At 41.9% G+C, this 22,152-nt stretch overlaps 2 protein-coding genes across 3 annotated transcripts; both read right to left on the bottom strand.

Annotated features, from left to right (window-relative positions):
- Window positions 1–349: 349 nt before the first annotated feature.
- LOC142390302 (bone morphogenetic protein receptor type-2-like) lies at window positions 350–7,466 on the bottom strand. The gene is made up of 10 exons (XM_075475697.1): window positions 7,229–7,466; window positions 6,848–7,012; window positions 6,570–6,662; window positions 4,500–4,603; window positions 4,156–4,377; window positions 3,556–3,670; window positions 3,166–3,323; window positions 2,621–2,777; window positions 658–794; window positions 350–563 (listed from the first exon to the last, which is right to left on the bottom strand). Exons 1-10 carry the CDS (start codon window positions 7,452–7,454, stop codon window positions 447–449), a joined length of 1,494 nt encoding a protein of 497 aa, XP_075331812.1. The 5' UTR covers window positions 7,455–7,466; the 3' UTR covers window positions 350–446.
- A 1,170-nt stretch (window positions 7,467–8,636) lies between these two features.
- On the bottom strand, window positions 8,637–13,896 carry LOC142390301 (kelch repeat and BTB domain-containing protein 12-like). 2 transcript variants are annotated; one of them, XM_075475695.1, is made up of 10 exons: window positions 13,767–13,896; window positions 12,557–12,850; window positions 12,249–12,430; window positions 11,979–12,111; window positions 11,464–11,697; window positions 10,997–11,355; window positions 10,640–10,913; window positions 9,862–10,009; window positions 9,454–9,651; window positions 8,637–9,050 (listed from the first exon to the last, which is right to left on the bottom strand). In XM_075475695.1, exons 2-10 carry the CDS (start codon window positions 12,725–12,727, stop codon window positions 8,902–8,904), a joined length of 1,848 nt encoding a protein of 615 aa, XP_075331810.1. In that variant the 5' UTR covers window positions 12,728–12,850; window positions 13,767–13,896; the 3' UTR covers window positions 8,637–8,901. The 2 variants fall into 2 exon arrangements, with proteins under 2 accessions (XP_075331810.1, XP_075331811.1); XM_075475696.1 differs by having other exon boundaries at window positions 12,557–12,779.
- Between the last annotated feature and the right edge of the window lie 8,256 nt (window positions 13,897–22,152).

The following is a 22,152-nucleotide window of genomic DNA, read 5'->3' as shown; positions in this document are numbered from 1 at the left end:
GCATGATAGCCAGCCAATTTATGGAGAAGTCCGCTGGTCTAATCCCAAAATTTCCAACCAAGAGACTGTGAATATAAGTGAAAAACCTTGAATAGCACAACCACTCACAGTATTTTAAATCTTGGCGAAAGTAAAATCCAGCAATAAGCTATCAAACAAGTCTTTAACAACTACTGATGGACTCAGCTGATCAGGGACAGGATGCAATACGCTTCTGATAGATAAAAATAAAGGTATAAATTGAGGCTGAATTGAGTTTAAAAAGATTTAGAAAACATTCTTTAATTGAATATTTTTGGAAGTAGAATACATAGACTCACAAAATGTCTAGAATGCAGTGTGATGGAAATTAAAAGCTACAGCATATAAAAGTGACATAAAAATAGTACAATCCAATTCTTATGTTGATATACAAGTCTGTCAAAGAATAGAACAAACAAAAAAGGTCACGGTGAGTAAGAAGACAGAAGAGACACTAATCTGTTCACAACACATGGAGCTGTCAATCTGGCGTCCATGTCACGATCCCAACAGTCTGTCAGGAGCTCCTTCAGCACAGATCCCTAAAATTGTTTTGTATTCAGTTAGCATACTTATAAAACTAACTGTTGCTACTCAGTCAAGACAACTGTGTGTGCAAGAGCACAGCCAAAATACCTGTGGCAGCAAGTCCCAGTGTTCTGGTATGAAGGGCCTCTTGTCCATCTCAGACACGTACAGGATGAGTCTCTCCCGTGTTACATTGGCATCCAGCTCCAATTCATAAGGCAATAGATGCTGTGGAACAATGGCACCTGCAGATTTAAGCGTTTATAAAAATAATTCTGTTAACGCTGATCTTAAATTTGCAGCATTAAAGACAAGACCTAGTGAATTCAAAGCATGGCGCTGCACTATTGAAAACTCTCAGTGGCTTGACAGGCCCCAGAGGCTGGGCCAGCCCTCTGTTCCATATGCCTTCAAGATCCTAAAAACCCAGCTATGCAGCTATGAAGCTATGCATGTGGAAGCATAGCAGCACTTTAGGCAGAAGCTCCTCGTCCACCACTGAACAGTTTTTGGGTTTCTGATTCAGATCAATAATGCCTTCTCAGCAACAAACCTTCTTAAAAGCTAACTCTTAAAAACCGACCTCCAGCACCCACAGTTACTATGTGGCGCCAGAATAATATTGTAAGGGGGTAATTCAAGTTGGTGGTAACAGCAAAAGATCACCATGATTAATTGTAGTTGTGCTTTGTCAAAACAGTATCAGACTACAGATTACTCTGTTCCCTTGCCAAGTCTGATCAGTGGTGATATTAAGATCCGATTTATTGGTCATGCATACACACAAAATTTGTCCTCTGCTTTTAACCCATCCAGGTTGGCACCCGTTGACACACACACACTCAGAGACAGATGCCAACCTGGAGCAGTGGGCAGCCATGAAGCATGGGGGTTACGGTGCCTTGCTCAAGGGCACCTCAGCCATGACAATGAGGTGGACTGACAACCCCTCCAGCTATCAGTTCCACCAATCCTTTTTTGAGTGGCGAGAGTGGGAATCAAACCGCCAACCTTCCAGTTATTGGACAACCGACTCTAACCACTGAACCACAGCTGCTCAGTGGTTGATCTCACGGTATGACTCCTAGATGATTAAATGGTGCTGGCCATGAAATTGGAAACATTCAAAGAAAAACCCAATCTGATTAGCATTAATTTGCATAATGTTATTCTAATATCTTGGAACATGGCTCAATCTATGTAATGTATGCCAGAATTGAGACAAGATGAAGTGTCTCTCATCAACTCTTACCAAATCCAAATGGAAAAAAAAAGTAAGTGAAGCAACAATGGTCTCACAAGGAACTCAAACCTCTGTCAATCTCCAGGGTGGAAGCAGGGTGATCTATGTAACCCCTTGAGGGTTGGCATTGAGTCGTGAGTTTTTATCAGCTCTGGCTCCATTGAGGAGAACACATCTCCCGGGTGCATACTTTTTGAGCAGGGCGCTGCTCTCAAGGCTACAAGAGCTGATGTGATTTTTCCTTCTCAGAAACACACTTTTACCAACCTCAGTGTCTCATAAGGAGACTTATCTTGGAATATTGTCCTACCAGCTTTTTCAATTCAGGTAAAACTATCCTCAGACCTAACTGTTAACGTTGATCATTTGAAAGCCTCCCTCCCAGCCTCTCACTTACTAAATGGAAAACACAAAACCAGTTCTATGTGAACTGTCCACAAATCTGTTACTGATTTTTACATGGATTTTATATTTTTATCTGAATTACTGCTACATAAAGATAAAGCAATAATAGTGGATGGTTTTGAAAAACTATTGTGTAAAACTCGAACTGAATATGATCAATCTAATAATTAATGCATTTAAGTTGAAAATCCCGAATCCTATGACAAGCATATATGAGTCACTGGCTGGATTGATGTTAGATGCATACAATTTCACCAACTATCCCTTCCCTTTGATATAGAAAACCTACAATATTTATTTGGCTGCTGTTGTACATTGTGCCATTGTGTTGTGTTTGGTTCTTAAAATCTAAGAAATCAACATCTAACCATGCAGTAATGGCATTGACCAGACTATATTCATTATCTAATCATGGTGACTTACCCTCAAATAAATCTGAGCAGCGCATCCAGATCTCCCACAATAGCAAACCCAAGGCATAGATGTCCCCCTGCATGAGAAATAAGCTGCTGCTCAGGTTTACGGAGCCCTCCAGGATCTCAGGGGACATGTAGTTCAGTGTGCCGAGCTGGGCATGATCCTACAGAAAATTGAACTGGTTTGTTCAATGTATTGGATTGTGCAATAATGCATGTTTCATTTCAAAATTTCATTCTAGTAGACATTTTACTGGCTACAAAAGAAGACTCCTTGCATTTGCATACTGTATAGAATCTCAACTCAACTCAACTCAACTCAACTCAACTCAACTCAACTCAACTCAACTAAAACTTTATTTATAGAGCACATTTAAAAACAACCGGGGTTGACCAAACTGCTGTACAGGTTAAAGCAGCATGGATGATAAGAGAAAGAAATTAAGATAAATTGGAAATCTTTTTCACTTCACTGGATTTTCTTTAAATGAGATGATTTCACTTAAACATAAATGACCAGCAGTGCTTTTCAATTGCACAAGAATGTTTTACCTTCATGTTTGTGGTGTGTTGCTGCCACAGGCCACGCCCAGAGCAAGAACGCAGGATGGTGGAGCATCCAAAATCACACAGAACGCAGGTGCCATCTGCTTTGACCAGCACATTGGAGCTGCTGAGGTCTCTGTGGGCCACAGGCGGTTTGTGCTTGTCTGCAAGAAAGACACACACACACGTTCACACATGAACAGACATATGATCAATAGTTGGGAGCGTTGGCCTGCTTCACACTATGGATATATTTGTGCTTTGTGCTTTCCTATAATCAGTGCATTATCACATATAAGTGTTAAATTCTCTGCACACACATAGCATGCTATCTAACATGGCTGTGATATGTAAACGCTCATACATAATTGTTTTGTGTATAATTCTGGCCAATACCATGGCTGTGGAGGTCACAGTGTAGATAGGAAAGTCCCTGCGATAAGGACTGGCACAACTTCAGTGTCTCCTTCCAGCTGGTGGTGTGTTCACACAGAAAGGAATGGAGAGAACCCTGAAATCAAAGGAACACTGATTATCCATGTCTGAGGTATTTGGCCACACAGGCTTTAATTTGAATACTGAACAAAGAAGGCACCAATAATCCAGCTCTTAATGGTCGAAATTAATCATCTACTATTATCTGTCGGTGTTTGAATGTTAATTTTCTGCATGGAATATTGTCAACTAACCGAAATAGATTGATTTAATGACTAATTAGATTCAATGCAAATTACATTCAAGAGAGCATTTAACTATCAGAAATGCTATTGTTGGAAAGGTCCCAGAGTTTGTCCCACTTTCAGTGACTCTTGCAAACTGCATTGCAAGCACTAGGAGGAGTCAGAGGAACTTTACTTACAGACCCATCTATCACCGTGAGGCTATAGTGACAATTTAATCAAACGTGACTCATTCATTTGATTCAAGTTATCATGTTCTGCTGTAATGTTAAACGTGTCATATAACTAACCTTAAAAAAAAAAAATTTTCACTCACATATTTAGCATATTCCAGCACAATGAACCAGCCGCTATCATCTGATTTCCTCCCAATTCCCAGGAAGTGGGTAATCCCACCATGTCTCATCAGTGGTAGCTCATAAATCTCTTTTTCTGTGGTAAATTTCTGTTTCCAGCCTGTGGGGTACACTTTCACTGCCACCTCAGATTCTTGGTATTTCCCTTGAAAAACAGTTGCAAAATGCCCTTGGCCCACAACCTGTAACACATATAAACAAACGTGTTATCAGGACCTTGCTGCATAGATTAAAACTACTTTAAATGCACAGGGACGACATTGCAATTTAAACAAAAATTTAAATGTAAGATCGTAGGGCTTACCTGTTGTATTTCAATGTCAGTTATGTAATTCTGGGAAGTTTTTGCCCCACAAGAACAAAGTGGTTGGAGGCTGTAATCATGACAAGAGGATTGCAGATTCTCCTCTAAAATAAGATATTATATTACACTCAGCAAAGTTCATGAGAAAAAGTAATACAGTCCTAAATCATATGAAACTAGCAGTGCTTAATATCCACTAAAATGTTGCAGAAGAGTTACAGTGGTAAAAGGGAGTTGTGTGACAGAGATAAAAAGCAAGGTCAGTTTAATGGAGTGAACACAAGCGCTTCAAGGTTAAGTAAAGAGATCATGAGAACTTAATTAAAGTTTGGAAAATGTTGCTGTCAACGTAAAATGTGAAATGGGTGATTCTATACTTTTTCTGCCATTAAAGAGCAACATTACAGTTAAAAGCTATAAAATTCATCGATCGCCATAGGATCAACTCAAGAAACTCTCACATCAAAATCAACACAACAACAGTTACCAAACTGTAGCGACTTTAGACTTATTCAGCTCTGCTAATCCATTCAATGAAGCAAACCAGCACATTGTCAACATTATTCTTTTTAAGATTATTGTCTTTATTTACTGTTAGATGAGATATATAAACAAAGTGGAGGAGCACATTGTCCAACCAACAATCTTTCACTATTCAAGAAAGTGATTTGGATCTTCATTAGTCGAAACTAACATACTTAATAATAAAGAGACATGGAAACATGATTTTTCAGAACATGATACCAAATTGCCTCCACTACTAAAACTTCAAAACTTTCTTTATGCAATTTTGTTACACGCAGGGTTTTAAGAAAATCTTAAAAAAAAAAGCATGATTGGTGTTGTAAACTGTTGCCTTAGCCTACATCTTGTTGACAACTTGGAAACAAATATTTACCTACATATTTGAAGTATATTTCACTTTAATAATCTACGTCTGAAACATACTAAATCTTTAAAATCAATGCACCAAAGTGTGTGACCCAAAACATGAAAGATTAGATAAAAGAAGGCCGGTAAACCTCCATCGTATGACAATGGATTTCCATACAAGGATCCTGCATCAAGATTGCTACCGTCAGCTCATTTCTTTGTCTTTTCTCTCCTGTAATCCACAATAACAACTGCAGTGTTGCTCTTTTACAATTATCAGTGCCAAACAACATAACTGTGAATGTGCACAGGCTTTGAAATTCCCATGAAAACAAATGTGAAGTTTTTGAAAGCCCAAGGTGTGTTCATCCAGGTTTTCTGAATCATCTGCAGTGTTAAAATGATGCATTATCTGCCTCGCCCCCTCAGCAAGCTTACAGAAATTTGACAAATAAGAAGACCATTTAGTCAAATCCTCTCCTCTCTGACCAATATCTGGCCCAGCACGACAAAAAAAGTCAATTTCTAGGTGTTATTCATGATATCAAATGGAGACTCATTCCCTCAAAAAAGATTCATGACCCATCCTGTGCTTAGGCCATATCAGAATTTGTGCATTCACTGAAATGCTTTTTCAACTTTCAGGAGAACTCCTACAGTCTGACAGGCAGTGCCTGATCAAGCGGATTTTTACTGGGTGTAAACACTGTGGCAGTCAGGCAGAACATCTGTTTTGTAATTTCAGTGTTAGCGGGAATCTGTATCATTCTATTTTCTAACTCAAGTTCAGCCGTAGAAGTTTTGCCGGAATGCCTGGAGAAGTTGAAAACATGCAAATACTAAAGACAGCTATCAGTTACCGTATTACTAAGCTAAATACTGTAAACACTAACAAAAGAATGCACCTGAGATCATATGCATCAGTAAAGTTGTAAACCTCTTCTCACACCAACCTTCCATGTGCTGTGGAACAGATACACTTACAAATGAGTATAAATGACCAAAAATCGATAGTGTCTCAGCGGTGGTGTGACACATTGAATCCGAGTTATTCTTGTTTGAATTAAGTATTTAATTAATTTACATGTCATGAAATTGCTGGCTGTATGTGATCCCAAATTTCCATGGACCCCATGGACCCTCTACATACAAACCTCAGAAAGCATGGTATGACCTCAAATACATAAAGGACCTTACTTTTCTTTTTACCGATGCTTCTCCATTTGATAGCAATAACTGCAAAGCCCATGACTACCACAATCCCCATCACAGCGAGTAAAGTGGTTTCAGCTAAAAGAGAAGACATAAAGGGAGTTTAGAATTGAAGGTGAGTCAAAGGTGGTTTGCTGGTAGATGATGGACAAAACTGTCGTGTTTTGTTACACTAACAATGTTGGGAAAAATAATACTTTGAGTGTCTTTGTAGTATATACAGGAATAAGTTAACAAAATAGTGCAAACTTCTATCGATATACCTGCAAAATAGGAGTTGGTGTGTGGAGGCTCTTCTGAATGTGGAGTCAACGTGATGTTGCTGTTGCAGAGGTCCGTGTTGCACGTACACACAATGAAGGGATTATTGAGGTGTGAGTGTGCCTTGCAGGTTGCATCTGGGCAAGACATCCCTACTTTATCACAAGCTACAACACAAAAAACAGTTTCATGATAACGATCAAGCACTAAACACCAACATGATCAAATATTGCATAGAATAGATTGTAGGAAATTATGTATATCAGCTAAAATTGGTTTATTTTAGACTTGAATTAAAAGCATTGCTGCTATGCTAAAAATGTCAATAACAGCTCAACTTTCTAACACGTATAGGTTCGGATTAAAAAATTCTGCTTTCTTACCTAGAGTGTCAACCTTTTGCTGGCCATTTATGATAATGTAAATGCCCAGACAGCAGGAGGTGTTCTCACAGACCTGCACTGACCCGCTAACATTGCCTGCAGAAGTATATCGGTGGCCTTCTTTGTGGGTCACTTGGAAAACACACCGTCTCTTCTGAAGTAAAGACTGCTGGGAGATGCATGTAAAGACGCATTCTAGGATGAGTTGGAAAAACAAAGGTGTCATATAACAATGTTGATTTATGAGTGAAAAGTATGGGGATTATGTGAAAAGCTTGAAAATATTTCCGTGATATTAAATTTAGAAAATTTAGATATATTCCCTAAATACAAAAAAGGACAAATCTGAATTTGTTACTTTACAAATAAATGATAAGAACTTGTGAATGTCTAACCTTTTCAAATTTGACAGATTCTTAAATTAATCTTTTCATTTGTAAAGAAATTGCTCCGTTTAAGTTAAATACTTAACTCCAATTTCTGTACGCAATTTGAATCCAGTATTAGACACAGTATCGAATAGGGTCGGTTAACTAAGTTCACGGTATCAACTGAGTTTCCATATACTGTCCCAGACGCAATCACATTAGACAAAGCCTTAGTTACACAATAACTAACAACAATTGGCTATGATATTGAAAATTAAGAATAATCAAGTCAACAAAAGTCTACCATGAAAATAAAAAGACAGTGTGAACACATGCAGGTTAACAGCTTAAAAAGAGGAAGCAGGTTTTAGTCACTCACGCACAGCCAGAACCAGCACCCACCGCAGCATGATTGTTTAGTGAGCCCAGTGCGGCCAAGCTGGTATCATTTCTGGGAATGTGAGGGGAGTTTCCCACGTTTGTGTACATCACTCCCACTGGCACACCTGCCCTCGTATTGTTGCAGGAGGACACTTGTTGTTTTAATTATGATTCAATTCAGATACACCCCAGTACATAGTTATACTTATACATAGTAGTAATAATATAGTAGATACACAATGTATCTACATTTGCATCTTCATCAAAGTCTCACAGAATCCCGAAACTATATCCGAAGAATTTTGCTGCGTTCTCACGTGCTATGTTTTTGGTCCAGGATTGGTGAACACTTGATAACATTGTTATGGAATCCAAAGATGTGAAAATGCGTCTTCAAAGCTTTTGGTTTAAAAAAGAAAAAAAAGACTATGTTTTTTTGTTTTTTTAACCAAATTTGTTTATAATCTGTCGTTAGAATTATTTGAATTTTAAACAAGATATTTTAATCTCTGTTTTGCTCCAGATTTATTTTTTTACCATTTGCATGAACTTGCATTGACACCATCCATCTCTTACAGTATGTATAGAGAGACAGCCTCCTTCCTGATCAGCGCTACACAGTACAAATGTGACAATGGGACAGAAGGAGAGACTGCTCTTTGATGAGGTGCAGCTCAGAATCTGCAGTTTGCATCCAACGTTTTTATTGTTTTCTTATTTTTAAGGAACATGAATACAAGAAAAGGGTGACAAAAAACCCGACACATTAACTGGAACCAAAAGAGCACCGACAAAACTACTGCTTGGAAGGCAAAAGGAGAAGGAAGGAAAGTGGATATTGGCAGATAATTTTTGGCAAAAAAAGAGAAAGATTTCAAAGGGAATATATTCACTTTTCACACTTATTTGTCATAAGGGGGTCCATTAGGGTGTGAAAAGGTCTCGAGGATTTAGATTAGCAACTAGGCAGACATCATAGCTGTCCTGCATGGCTGCTCGTCTCTCCACCACCGTCCACACATTGTTTGCAGGGTCCAATTCCAAGATCTCCTTGGTGATGATCTCATGACGGCCTGCAGCCATGAGAGAAAGTATGTCAGTGACGGCTGATCAAAATCTAATTTCCAGAGACAGTCTCATCAGTTAACTTGAATTTTCTAACTCTAACTCAAAATTCTTATGTTTGTGCAACAGCAGGAACTTCAACCTTTAGGGTTAGCCTCTCACTGCAGTCTACAGGAATTTGGAATTGGATCATCCAACTCAGTTCCCATAGAGTTCATTATGTTAACTTAGAAGCTACGCTCACTAACCCATAGCGCTGCCTCCAAAGCCTAACCAGACATATTGGATGTCAGCAAAGTTGCATGATCCAATTGCGTGTCATAGTCAGACATACTTGTACATACCACCTTCCCAAATCAATGTGGTGGAAATATACCCAGGGACTGCACTATATCAGCTGAATACACTGACCGGCCCCCTTGTAGTATCCACAGAGGTAGAGCCTTCCCTCTACCACTCCTGTGTTGGAGGCGTTGCTTCGAAGGGAAAGTAGGGATGTGGGGAGCGTCGGTCCTGTCCTCCAGGTGTCTGTATCTGGATTGTAGACCTCCACAGAGCTCAGACAGCAACGTGATTGTCCGTGGTCCTCTCCATCACACCCTATACCACCTGGAAAACACACACACCCACACACACACACACACACACACACACACACACACACACACACACACACACACACACATACACACACACACACACACACACACACACACACACACACACACATACAAAACACAGGTTCTCTGCTCACATGGGCAAAGCTTAATATCAATCAAATTGCATATTTGGAAATGTAACATAGTTTTGCAGTCTGACCTAATATGTAGATTTCTCCATTTAGGACAGCTGTGCCACAGCGGTACCTGGAGTATTTCATCCTGGCACACTCTGTCCACCTGTCTTTGCCAGGGTCATAATGAAACACTCTGTTACTCAGCTTGTCAGGCTCGTCATCTGGCTGATACTAATGGATGAGAGGAGAGATTTAGGGCAATGAAAGGAAGAAAAAGTCAAGACACTTTATAGATAATTGAAAACTCAGAAGTAGCACCAAATGTAACAGTGTCACACTGGACATTTCTCCATGTCTTTTTTAGGTCAGTCAGCAGATTTTACTGTGTTGTGTGTCGGATTTCTGTATAAAGTCCTTCATGAAATTAGCGTTTGAAAAGCTTTTTTTTAATGTTACCAGTAGATGGTGCCAAAGTCTTGCCATACCAAATTCACATTGTTAGGGAATTTAAAGTAAATGCATTATATTTCCTGCATTAAAAAAATATTGGTTTTACACTTTTAATACCACTGTTTTTACATGTTAGAAATGGAATGGTTCCTCAGGGCTAATCAGGACCACAAAATGAAATCCTTTCACATAGAACAAATCACAGAGAAAACAGAGCACATGTCAAGACATGGCTGCCCTGACCCTGTCCATCTGCAAAATATTTCAGCGGCATCGAGAATTGATGCTGCCATTGTAGAAAGACAGATTTTTTTATTCAATAATTAAGCAGCATTTCCTTGGTCATGGGCATAACTCTACAGCATTTATATGACCAAGAACAAAACTACATTCCTTGATGGGTCTGGGTACCTGTGGAGTCCAACCCCCCAGAACGTAGATATGCTCCTTCAGGCTCACAGCAGAGTGGCAGGCTAAAGGAAGTGGTAGAGGAGCGAAGCTCAGCCAGCTACCTCCTCTCTTCAGTGACCATCTGTCCACACTGTCAGTAATCATATAGTGATTACGCACTTTCATCTGACCACCAATCAAATAAAGGGACTCCCCTACAAGCCCTAACGCATACATGTCCCTGTAGGGTGCTGAACACAACTCCACCCAGCTGTTCTCCTCTGAGTTACTGTACCTGGAACATACACAGGCAGTACAGATTGTCAGAGCAGGGCTATTTAGAAATATGCATTTGTTTACCTATTAGCAGTTACACACCTGAAGATATCAACCCTCTTCATTCTGCGTTGATCTTCTGCCTCTACGGCCACCACTATGTTGTTATCTCGGGTCACTGCCCCTGCTGTGATCTGCGCCACACCTTCACAGCCTCTCAGTGGAGAGGAGATGTAGTAATTTTTTCTGCCACGAGGGGAAAAGCAAAAACTGAGGTCAGCAAGTCCCCCACGTCGAGATGGCACACCCTCTGTATTTACTCCACCCAAACAGAGCAGCAAGTCAGTAGTTTCCATGCCATATCGAAGTGGCGGGCGAGGTGGAGCTGATGTCTCACAGAGACCTGAGGTCTGCAGAGCAGCATCAGTCATCCCAAAGCACTCTGCATCCTGTAGCAGCACCTAGAAGGTTCAAACAGACATGAAACTATGTTTAATTCTCTATTTTTCTCTCTCTTTAGATGACAAATGTGGACAAAGCACTGTGACTTTGATAATTGGTTCTCTCACAGGGTTTCTCCTTCTTGCTTTCTGGAGAAATCCAGGGTCCACAAGCTCCAGCCGTACACGCCTGAGTAACTCCGCAGCCTGGGCTTCGCTCTGCGTGTCACCCCTGCGCCTCTCAATCCAACGCAGCACCAGTTCCAGCACAACCCCTTCCTGCGATATGTTGAGGTTATCTGAACCCAACAGATCCCCAAGACTTTGGGCATCCAACTCCAACACTTCTTCTTCCTCACAAACCTAAAGACAGCAGGACATAAATGCAAAAAAAAAAAAAAAAAAAATTGGTAAAAAAGTGGAAAAGTGAGGAATTACTACAGGTTAATAGTAAAGACTAATGGAGAGGAATGTTGTATTAAAAGACACTTGTAATTTCCAAAGTACCTGTCTCTACACTTGAGCATGGCAATATAAATCTGAAGAAGCAAAGTGATAATACGTATAAAACATGTTTTATCCTGGAGCCAGAAACTAAATTTGATTGCCCCAGTTGGGAAAATATTTGACACTGAATGTCAAACCTGTGCAAAGTGTTGACAGAGGTATTTCAAGGCACAGTCAGCGAGACCAGTAGCCCCAAGATCTCTGGCCCAGTGGTACAGACCGATACAGTTTGATGGGTCCATGCAAGCCTCCATGTGACTCTGACACAACCTTGAATAATCGACAAGATTGTAAAAAGGGAAAAAAATATATATATCATCACTTTCTAATTATGCTTAAACATTCTTTAATGTGTTTATTAGTTGTTGGAGAAATAAGTCACCCCACTTTAGAGTTTCTTTTCTCACCTAAAAGCTCCGTCTACATGGAGCAAGAAGGCAGCAGCAGCCACTCCCTGTATATTGTTGTTGGAAAGGGGAAGTTCAGCGCGGTACATGTAGTCCAGTAACAGTTCCAGGCTCTGGGCCGGTGTGTCCCTGAGAGGCACCTCTCCCCCTCGGGTCTCCCTTAAACCACATGTAAACATGGCCTGCACACCAAGATTAATCAGAATATAACGCACAATCTACATGCCTGCTTGTAACATGCTCTGCAAAACACAGGTTGTATCATGTATTATCCTCAATGATATTAGTATCCCAGAAGGGCATTTTACCTGGAAGTAAGGGCTGAATGCGGACAGCACCACCTTGTGGCAAGGAAAGGGAATCCCTTCAGCCAGCAGCACCACATCGGTCAGTTCCTTGGCTGCTCTCATTCTCTCCAGCTGCCTGAGAAGAAGTGAGCCGTGTTCTCCCTGAGCAGAGAGCTCCCCCCCAGTCTCCATGAATTTTTGTTCAGGTTGTCTGCACCACTTCAGTCTGCTCAGAGAGAAACACCTTGTGGTGGTGCCAAACACATCAGAGAAAGAATTAAGAGAGCCCCTGGGAGGCAGATACTCCAAACTGACCTGTGAAACATAAATGTATGACTCATAGAAATCATATAAAACCCATATCAAGTGGACAGATAAACATTCTGCTCACGACTTTGACACATTTTTTTATTGAACTGAAACTGATTTCTCTTTTAAATCTATTTCAAGAGGGTTCCTCAGTTTCCAAATGTTTTACTGTGTGTTGTTAAAGAGAGGGACGGAGCAAAGAAACACACAGGATTGCTGATGAACAGTTCTGTGTCTAGAAAACAACAACATTTATCATTTTCATTTAATTAAAGGGTTTGAATGTTTTTTTTTCCAGCTGAGTTGCCTGGTTGTTACCTAGGTAACGCAGGTGAGCTCTTTCGGTTGACAACACGGACAGCAGAAACTCACAGACAACAGTTCAACATGTAGGGTGCAGTCGATGCTCCTTCTCAATGACTCAGGATTGCACCATCTGTTGTTAACAAGCACTGCTTGTTATAACTGAACTGTTTTTGCAAGTTTATCTCCACTGACGGATATCGTTCCAAAACATGAACATACTGACGCACAAAACTTTGTGGAGACATGTCAGTTTACTGGACAATCAATGTGCTGCCAGAAATATTCATGGGGTCGGCGCCTCTCTCACTTTTCATTGAAGAAATCAAAAACGAATAGATGGTGCAACTGGGGCAACGCAAAAAAATGTGTTTCTGATACGTTTTATTACTGATATATTAACAAAAATTGGATTGCAAGGATCCCAAATGGTCTCCCTCATGCTGAACGCTATCTAAAACTGAATCCTCCCCTGAGCCGATAGTCGATCATGACACAGTCAGTGTGTGAGCTAAACATACGCAGATCACCTCAGAGGCATGCACAGACAGCTCAGTCTGAGAGATAGCATTTTAGCATGGACTTCAGAAAGGCACAAGCAGAAAAGCAGTTGTCATACCAGTTGTGTCCAAACGCTATCCAAGGCCAAGATCTAGAACTTTCCAAACTGATTTTACTTTAGATTTAATATCTTAAGCTGCATGGCAGGCTGGTTTATTTTCATGTGCTGGCAGATCTCTCTTGCGTTCTGTGCTATTTACTGTTAGGGAGTGCAGGAGGGGGGCAAATGCATGCCCCCAAGTAAAATAAGCTTAAAATAGAGCAGCAAGTGCGAGTGGAGCTGTTGGTCACTTCAGGTTTCTGGAGGTGGATATACTGTAGTTCCTCTCATTCAAACAGTTTGACACTCTGTTGGAATTTGAAACGTATTATTTTCTCCACAATTTTGTTTCACAAAAAATGGACAAATAAAATGATTTTCAAAAAGATTTAATTCATGAACAGCATTTAAAGATCCTCAAAAATTTGGTCAGTAGGGGGTCACACACACAAAAAAAGCAAGAAGAAAGAAAAGGAAAAAACATCCAACTCAGACCTCCTTCAAGTCCTCCAAGACTGTTAGAATATACAAATCTGGGAAACCAGGTTGGTATCAAAGTGGGTAAATGGAAGAAATATTTGAGTTTGATTATCACTTAGTTACAACATATTTACCTGTTTTCCATGTGTTATTTGATATGAAACCTGATAACCTCCTTGTTTCCAGTTATATTTCAAAGCCATTGTCTCAAGTTAATCAATTATTTCAATTTAATAGAGCTTCTATTTTTGCCACGACAAAGGGTTCGTTACTGTTATCAGACGTGCCATTGTTTGATGCCATGCTTGCGTCAAACAAAGCTAAATTTGTTAGCTGGCAGTCAGGCCTGATGTCACCAGTTAAATCTGCCACATTAGGTTTGATTTGAGCAGCTCAGCAGATAAGTAGTACTTGGTCAGCCATTCATCTTTGCCTACTATGTAGGAATGTTCTACAATAACTTGGAACAAGACAACATAACTGCAGAAAACAAGACATTCCTATTTAGTCCTACTGTTCAGTTATTAACCCTCCCATACATGATACAGATCTTGAAAGTAGAATGTGGTTTGATAATAAGTTCATTCAGCTGGTCCAATCAAAACTCTTTTGAGATGTGTTGCTGCCATCAGATTCAAGATGAGCCAATGTTATTTGGCTGACACTGTAAAATGAGCCCCCCCATGAGCTTTCACCTTACCATGGTGGGGGGGTTTACGCACCCCAATGAGTCTGGGAGCTATGTTTCCAGGGGCTTTAAGTCCCTGGTAGGGTCACCCAAGGCAAACAGATCCTAGATGAGGGACCAGACAAAGAACAGCTCACAAAAACCCCCTACGATGTATAATATTGTTGGACAAAGCGTTCCTTCGCCAGGACGCGGGTCATCGGGGCCTACCCCCTGGAGCCAGGCCCAGAGGTGGGGCCCACGGCTAGCGCCTGGTGGCCGGGTCTGTGCCCATGGGGCTCGGTCGGGCACAGCCCGAAGAAATGACGTGGGTCCCCCCTTCCGACAGGCTCACCACCCGTGAGGAGGGGCCAAGGGGGTCGGGTGCTTTGTGAGCTGGGTGGCAGCCGAAGGCGGGGACCTTGGCGGTCTGATCCTCGGCTACTGAAGCTGGCTCTTGGGATGTGGAACGTCACCTCTCTGCTGGGGAAGGAGCCTGAGCTGGTGCGCGAGGCTGAGCGGTTCCGTCTAGATATAGTCGGACTCACCTCAACGCATGGCTTGGGCTCCAGCCAGCCTCCTCAAGACGGGTTTGACTCTCTTTCACTCTGGAGTTGCCCGTGGTGAGAGGTGTAGAGCAGGTGTGGGCATACTTATTGCCCCCCGGCTGTGAGCCTGTACATTGGGGTTTACCCCGGTGGACGAGAGGGTAGCCTCCCTCCACCTTAGGGTGGGGGGACGTGTCCTGACTGTTGTTTGTGCTTATGCACCGAACAGCAGTTCAGAGTACCCACACTTTTTGGAGTCCCTGGAGGAGGCACTGGAGAGTGCTCCTCCGGGACACTCCCTCGTCCTGCTGGGGGACTTCAATGCTCACGTGGGCAATGACAGTGAGACCTGGAAAGGGGTGATTGGGAGGAACGGCCCCCCCATTCTGAATCAGAGTGGTGTTCTGTTATTGGACTTCTGTGTTCGTCACAGACTCTCCATAACGAACACCATGTTCAGGCATAAGGGTGTCCATATGTGCACTTGGCAACAGGACACCCTAGGCCGCAGCTCGATGATCGACTTTGTGGTTGTATCGTCGGACTTGCGGCAGTATGTCCCGGACACTCGGGTGAAGAGAGGGGCGGAGCATTCAACCTGGTGGTGAGTTGGCTCCGCTGGTGGGGGAGGAAGCCGGTCAGACCTGGCAGGCCCAAACGTATTGTGAGGGTCTGTTGGGAACGGCTGGCGGAATCCCCTGTAAGGAGGAGTTTCAACTCCCATCTCCGACAGAGCTTCAACCATGTCCCGGGGGAGGTGGGGGACATTGAGCCCGAATGGGCCATGTTCCGTGACTCCATTGTTGAGGCGCCCGACCGGAGCTGTGGCCGTAAGGTGGTCGGTGCCTGTTGTGGCGGCAATCCCCGAACCCGCTGGTGGACCCCAGTGGTGAGGGAAGCCGTCAAGCTGAAGAAGGAGTCCTATCGGGCCTTTTTGGCCAGTGGAACTCTGGAAGTAGCTGATGGGTACCGACAGGCCAAGCGGAACGCAGCCTCGGCGGTTGCTGAGGCAAAAACTCGGTCTTGGGAGGAGTTCGGGGAGGCCATGGAGAATGATTTCCGGACGGCCTCGAAGAGTTTCTGGTCCACCATCCGGCGGCTCAGGGGGGGGAAGCGGTGCACCGTCAACACCGTGTATGGTCAGGGCGGGCTCTGCTGACCTCAATTAGGGACGTCGTGAGTCGGTGGGGGGATTACTTCGAGGGCCTCCTCAATCCTACCGACACGCCTTCCGATGAGGAAGCAGAGTTGGGGAGCTCGGACGTGGGGCCTCCCATTTGGATGTTGTAGGGCTGTCTTGGTTGACACACCTCTGCAGCATCACGTGGACATCGGGGGCAGTGCCTCTGCACTGACAGATCGGGGTGGCGGCCCCCCTCTTTAAAAAAGGGGACCAGAGGGTGTGTTCCAACTATAGGGGGATCACACTCCTCAGCCTCCCTGGTAAGGTCTATTCGGGGGTACTGGAGAGGAGGATCCGCTGGATAATCGAATCTCGGATTCAGGAGGTGCAGTGTGGTTTTCGTCCTGGCCGTGGAACATTAGACCAGCTCTATACCCTCCGCAGGATCCTGGAGGGGGCATGGGAGTTCGCCCAACCGGTCTACATGAGCTTTGTGGACTTGGAGAAGGCGTTCGACTGTGTCCCTCGGGGACTCTTATGGGGGGTCCTTCGGGAGTATGGAGTGCCGGACCCCTTGATGTGGGCTGTTCGATCCTTCTCCCAGTGGGACGGGCCCGGAACACCTCACCAGGGAGGCGTCCAGGAGGCATCCTAACCAGATGCCCGAGCCACCTCATCTGACTCCTCTCGGCGCGGAGGAGCAGCGGTTCTACTCCGAGCCTCTCCCGGATGACCGAGAGCCCAGACACCCTGCGGAGGAAACTCATTTCGGCCGCTTGTATTCGCGATCTCATTCTTTCGGTCACTACCCAAAGCTCGTGACCATAGGTGAGGGTAGGAACATAGATTGACCGGTAAATCGAGAGCTTCGCCTTCTGGCTCAGCTCCTTTTTCACCAAGACGGGCCGGTGCAGAGCCCGCATCACTGCAGACGCCGCACCGATCCGCCTGTCAATCTCCTGTTCCATTCGTCCCTCACTCGTGAACAAGACCCCGAGATACTTGAACTCCTCCACTTGGGGAAGGATCTCATTCCCAACCCGGAGAGGGCATTCCACCCTTTTCCGGCCGAGGACCATGGTCTCAGGTTTGGAGGTGTTGATTCTTTTCTTATTTACATTTTACATCCCAATATTTATGGAACTGGGGTTTTAAAACGAATGACTGCAGACATGGGCAGTTTTGGCTTGCATAATTTAATCATGTGAATGTCTTTAGCTCTAATCTACAACATAGAAACAGTAAAATACTGGAAATCTCCATAATAAGTTGCTGTGTCAAAGACTGTCTTCTCTTTTCTTTTATTGCTGTGCTTTTTGTCCCCTGTTCAAAAAATCTAGATGAATCAGTCACTCGGTCAACAATAAAAAGGGTTTATACATTTTCATTCACAAACCATTGCATTCCATTGTTAACTGTTTCAGACAGTTTCAAAATAGCACAAAGTTTCAGAATAGCACAAAGATTACAGCTACTATAGATGCCCTGCCCCGCACTGATATAACTTCTAATCCCAAATCACAGTTTTATTCAACTTGAATTAACTCACCAACATGGGCATTAGAAATACCTGAAGTTACAGAACACTTCAAAGCAGATTTTATGGTTATATGGTTGTCTTCCTCTGATTATGATGGTGGATTTCGAAAAAGTTATAGGGTTAGGACAAAAGAAGAACACACTTAAAGATCCACAAAAGTGGATGAACACAAAGCACATGATGGGTGTTTATAGCAGGAAGTGTGTCTTCCTCCCAAGTGAGTTGTTTGGGGTTTTATTCAGTGTTATTTCGGGCTGATTGCTGTCTCACGGTGTTTTTATGCACAGTCAAGCATACTGCATTACACAACCACAGGAGCAAAGTTTATGGGCAGTTTATCGGCAGCGTAGATTAATCAATGACACATGTTCAGGTGGTGTTTCCGCTTGTGAAACGTGCTACAGGCACCAGTGGAACTGTCAAACCTGTCAGCTCTAAACCCACCCCTTCATTGGCACCTTTGGCCAAACGTTTACCTCAAGAAGATTTCAATTTCCACATATGAATCTCAGTGTACCGGTTGTTCCAGCTGAAAGGTTTCAGACATTTTCCAGTTTTTCAGATGTTTTGGTTTTAGTTCCCGACTACTTAGTCAAAGCACCTTTGGAAAAAAATGATCGTCTCAAGTCTTCCCGTGATTGATCATACGAGCATGGCACATTTTTTCTTTGCACGTTTCTCCAATATTTCTTTGCACATATTTTTACCTTCAGCTTGGTTGGATAGGGAGCATCAGTGCTCAGCCAGGTTCAGTTCTCTCTCTAAACGGCTCCACTGTCTTACATCCAGACTCTGGCTGGGTCTCTCCCCAACTTTCATTGAGTTTTACTGAAATGACTCCTGTGCTGGGCATTCAAACAGAGTAATGCCACCTTGCTTGACCGTAAGGATGGTTGAAATTAATTCCTGATCAAGGCCTGGCAAATAGGTCAGTGTGCTCAACCTGATTTGTTTATAAGATGGGAGGATTTTATTCTTCATGGCTTGAGAGTCATTGAGGAGGTTTTTGGCAAACTCCCAGTAGGACTGTCACATGCTTTCTTTATGTGGAATGGCTTCTGTCTGGTCACTCCACGCATGGAAACTTAATTACTGGAGTGCTGAGGGTTCAAGACACTTAGTTCCTAATTGCTCAATCCTTCTGGGAGGCCATCAGTAGTTCCAAACTTCTTCTGTTTAGTGTTTAATGATAAGGGGCTGCTGTGATTTTGATCACTGCAAATTCTAAAGAAATGTTCTTGCATTCTTACCCACATTCCCACACTTTCACACATTCCTGTCCTGCAACTGAGGACAGTTCTTCACAGACTTCTCTATCCCCTGCATCTCTTACCTTTTCGTTGTTTTAATCATCCTATGCCACAGTGTAAATGCTACATCTAGCTTTCTTTGCTGTTTTATAACATGAATTTGAATTCAATGTTGAATTTGGAAAATAAATTTTGGAGAGGAAGTTAAAAAAAGAAGAAGAACTGATTGATTTCCAAAAGGTTTAACACATAACACAAAAAAACTTTAGCTCTTCATTCTAGCAGGTGAAACACTTATCTCTCTATTTACTTTTTGATAAGAGATAATGCAAGCAAACAGGTGTGTGGCAGCATCCTATAGTCTGAACACTCAGACTGCTTCAATCTCAAGATAACAGGGAGTCCGTTTTAAGAATGTTTGAGTGTGTGCGTAACCCAGTTTTTCCGCTTGTTATTGGATCCAAAAGAGCAGTATATAGGATTATTCATGTGCCCTGCGTAACAATGTGTGTGAAAACAATCTTCAAGCTTACACTAGTTGTGCTTTCAACTGTGCTTGGTCATCAAATGCGTGTGTGACGGGGCCAAAGTTAATATGGAAGAGTGTTTCCTTCAACAGTCATCTATTGCTGTTAGTTATTTTTGTCATAGTGAAATGTCCTCCTTTGAATAAGTTGTTTCTCTTTGTAAATGCTGATACTGTGGCAGTCACAAGAATACACAAAAACTTAAGCAGGCATGGTGACAACAAGACAACACAGGATTGATTCTAAAGTGCAAAGTAATGCGTTCTGAACAGTGGGGCTGTCGGGCTGAAGCATAAAATAAATGTATTTAACAAAATGTATCATTATAGAAACTGTGTTCACAAGCTGCTCCATATAAAATGAAATTAAACCAACCATAACTTGGCTTTACAACTTAATTTTCTACTTATATGGATATGTTGTCACTGCGTTAAACTCTTATCAGTAAAAATTTCATAAAGCCTTTTAAGAATGTTAAACCATAAGCTGCTAACCCAAACCACATGCAAAGCCATGTGTCCTACCGAGCAGGTTTCACTGATACGCAGTGCTGCATTTGAGGAAAGCTGTGATCAAGTCAAGTCAACTTTATTATCAAAGCTGCCATATGTACAGGGCATACAGAGAATTGAAATAGCATTTCCCTCTTATCCCAGGTGCAAACAGCAATAAACATGAAAGAAAATATAAAGTAGAAGATAAAAAAATATATATTAAAAAATAAAACAATATATACAGCTAAAAGATGTAAGAAAAGACTGTGGCAAATCTTTAGAAGTATGGCACAAGACAGTAAAAGCAGAATTAACGGTATGGAAAAGTGAGCTATAAACAGTGAGCTACGTACAGTTAGTGTACAGCAAGTGACTGTACACAGTGTACAGCTGTAAAGATAAGTGCTCAATATGTTTGAAAAAAATAAAGTTTCATTGGATTTTTTGTTTGTTTGTTTTTGTTTTTTCTCTTTACAAAAGTAACACATTCCTGCAGGGAGAAAACATGCATGTGTTAGAATTTCAGCATGTATTTTCCTATTTTTAACAAGAAACTAGTCCATTTTCCAATCGTTTAGCTGGTTGTGCTGGTCTTGTTAAAGACTCCAGCATTCAGCATTGCTTTAAGTATGTTTCCTTTTACTTGTGGCTAAGCAGAGTCGTGTTTTTAATCCCGTTTTCTGCACAAAGATGCCGTTTTCACATTTCATGGTGTACCCAACTTCAGTCAACAAGGAAATTGGTTTTGACAAAGAATTTATCAAACATTAACTCACTCAACATAAACTTCAAATAGATTATCTTAAGCAGACCTGCCACCAGTGATTGATGTGTTTGTGTTTTAAGCTCACCTGATTTAAAGGTAATTGTCTTTTTTAACAAGCTCTTGTGCTACAGTCATACATTAGCCCCTTTCAAGTATCAAGCGCATGTTGGAGTCGACATGAAAAAGTGTAAGGTTTGAGACTGCTCTGTCAGCGACAGTGTATCAGTCAGCTAATTTCACCTGTTCATTTCTGATCTTTAGAATCAATTAAAGAGAAAATGACCTCATGTGTTAAATCATGGTACAGTTGTAGGCAAAGAATCGGGAACAGTTTCGTAAAATATGGAGATTTAAACAGATCTCCAAAAGGCATACATTTAAACATTGTATTCATAATGCTGAGCAAGATAAGTCAATAATCTTTACACTTGTTAGTTTAAAGGGCAAAACGAGAAAAAAAATGACATAGGCACCAACCAATGTCAGACAACTAAATAATTGTCGGTGTGTTTTGTTTTTTTCTTTTGAAATAGAAGAGGACGTCTTCGACGAGACAATCCTTTTGCAGAAATAGTAATTAAAAACATAAAACATGCCAGCCAAGAACAGGGCAACAGATAGCTGTCTTCTTGGAGTGTTTACAAGTTGTGAAATTAGCCAAATACATTGCATGCTATGGAAAGTAAAAGGTAATCTTGCTTAAAACATTAAAGAAATGATTGATCTTTAACTTTATGCTCTTTGAAATCAGGTCATCTCTCACACATTTGGCATTGGTACCGTAAAAGCTGCGTTTTAAACTTTTGCAAGAGAAACTGGGGCATGACTATTATCATTATGTTAGCTTAGGCTTCCATTTAAAGCGGTGGGGTTTCTCTTCTCAAAGTGACAAGTAGAAAGAAGATTTCTGCAGTGCAGGCGGACAGTAGATTTGGTAAAAGAAAAAAAAAAGTTCCCATTTTGATGATGAGTCAAACAGTGTGACTGTAGTTTGGGAAATTTATCTTGT

The sequence above is a fragment of the Odontesthes bonariensis genome, chromosome 10, assembly GCF_027942865.1.
Source record: "Odontesthes bonariensis isolate fOdoBon6 chromosome 10, fOdoBon6.hap1, whole genome shotgun sequence".
Taxonomy (NCBI): Eukaryota; Metazoa; Chordata; class Actinopteri; order Atheriniformes; family Atherinopsidae; genus Odontesthes; species Odontesthes bonariensis.
This window is presented reverse-complemented; position numbering and strand designations above follow the sequence as displayed.

Bases quoted from the DNA above. Each gene is read 5' to 3' on its own strand.
- LOC142390301 (XM_075475695.1), bottom strand. From the start codon at position 12,727: ATGGAGACTGGGGGGGAGCTCTCTGCTCAGGGAGAACACGGCTCACTT. The intron at 11,698-11,978 runs GTTTGACATTCA...TGCTGTCTTTAG, and splicing joins TCTGTCAACACTTTGCACAG to GTTTGTGAGGAAGAAGAAGT. The intron at 10,914-10,996 runs GTGTGTAACTGC...TGTATGTTCCAG, and splicing joins AAGAGGGTTGATATCTTCAG to GTACAGTAACTCAGAGGAGA.
- LOC142390302 (XM_075475697.1), bottom strand. From the start codon at position 7,454: ATGACACCTTTGTTTTTCCAACTCATCCTAGAATGCGTCTTTACATGC. The intron at 4,604-6,569 runs GTAAGGTCCTTT...ATCTTATTTTAG, and splicing joins AAGCATCGGTAAAAAGAAAA to AGGAGAATCTGCAATCCTCT. The intron at 3,671-4,155 runs GTGAGTGAAAAT...CTTTGATTTCAG, and splicing joins TGCTGGAATATGCTAAATAT to GGTTCTCTCCATTCCTTTCT.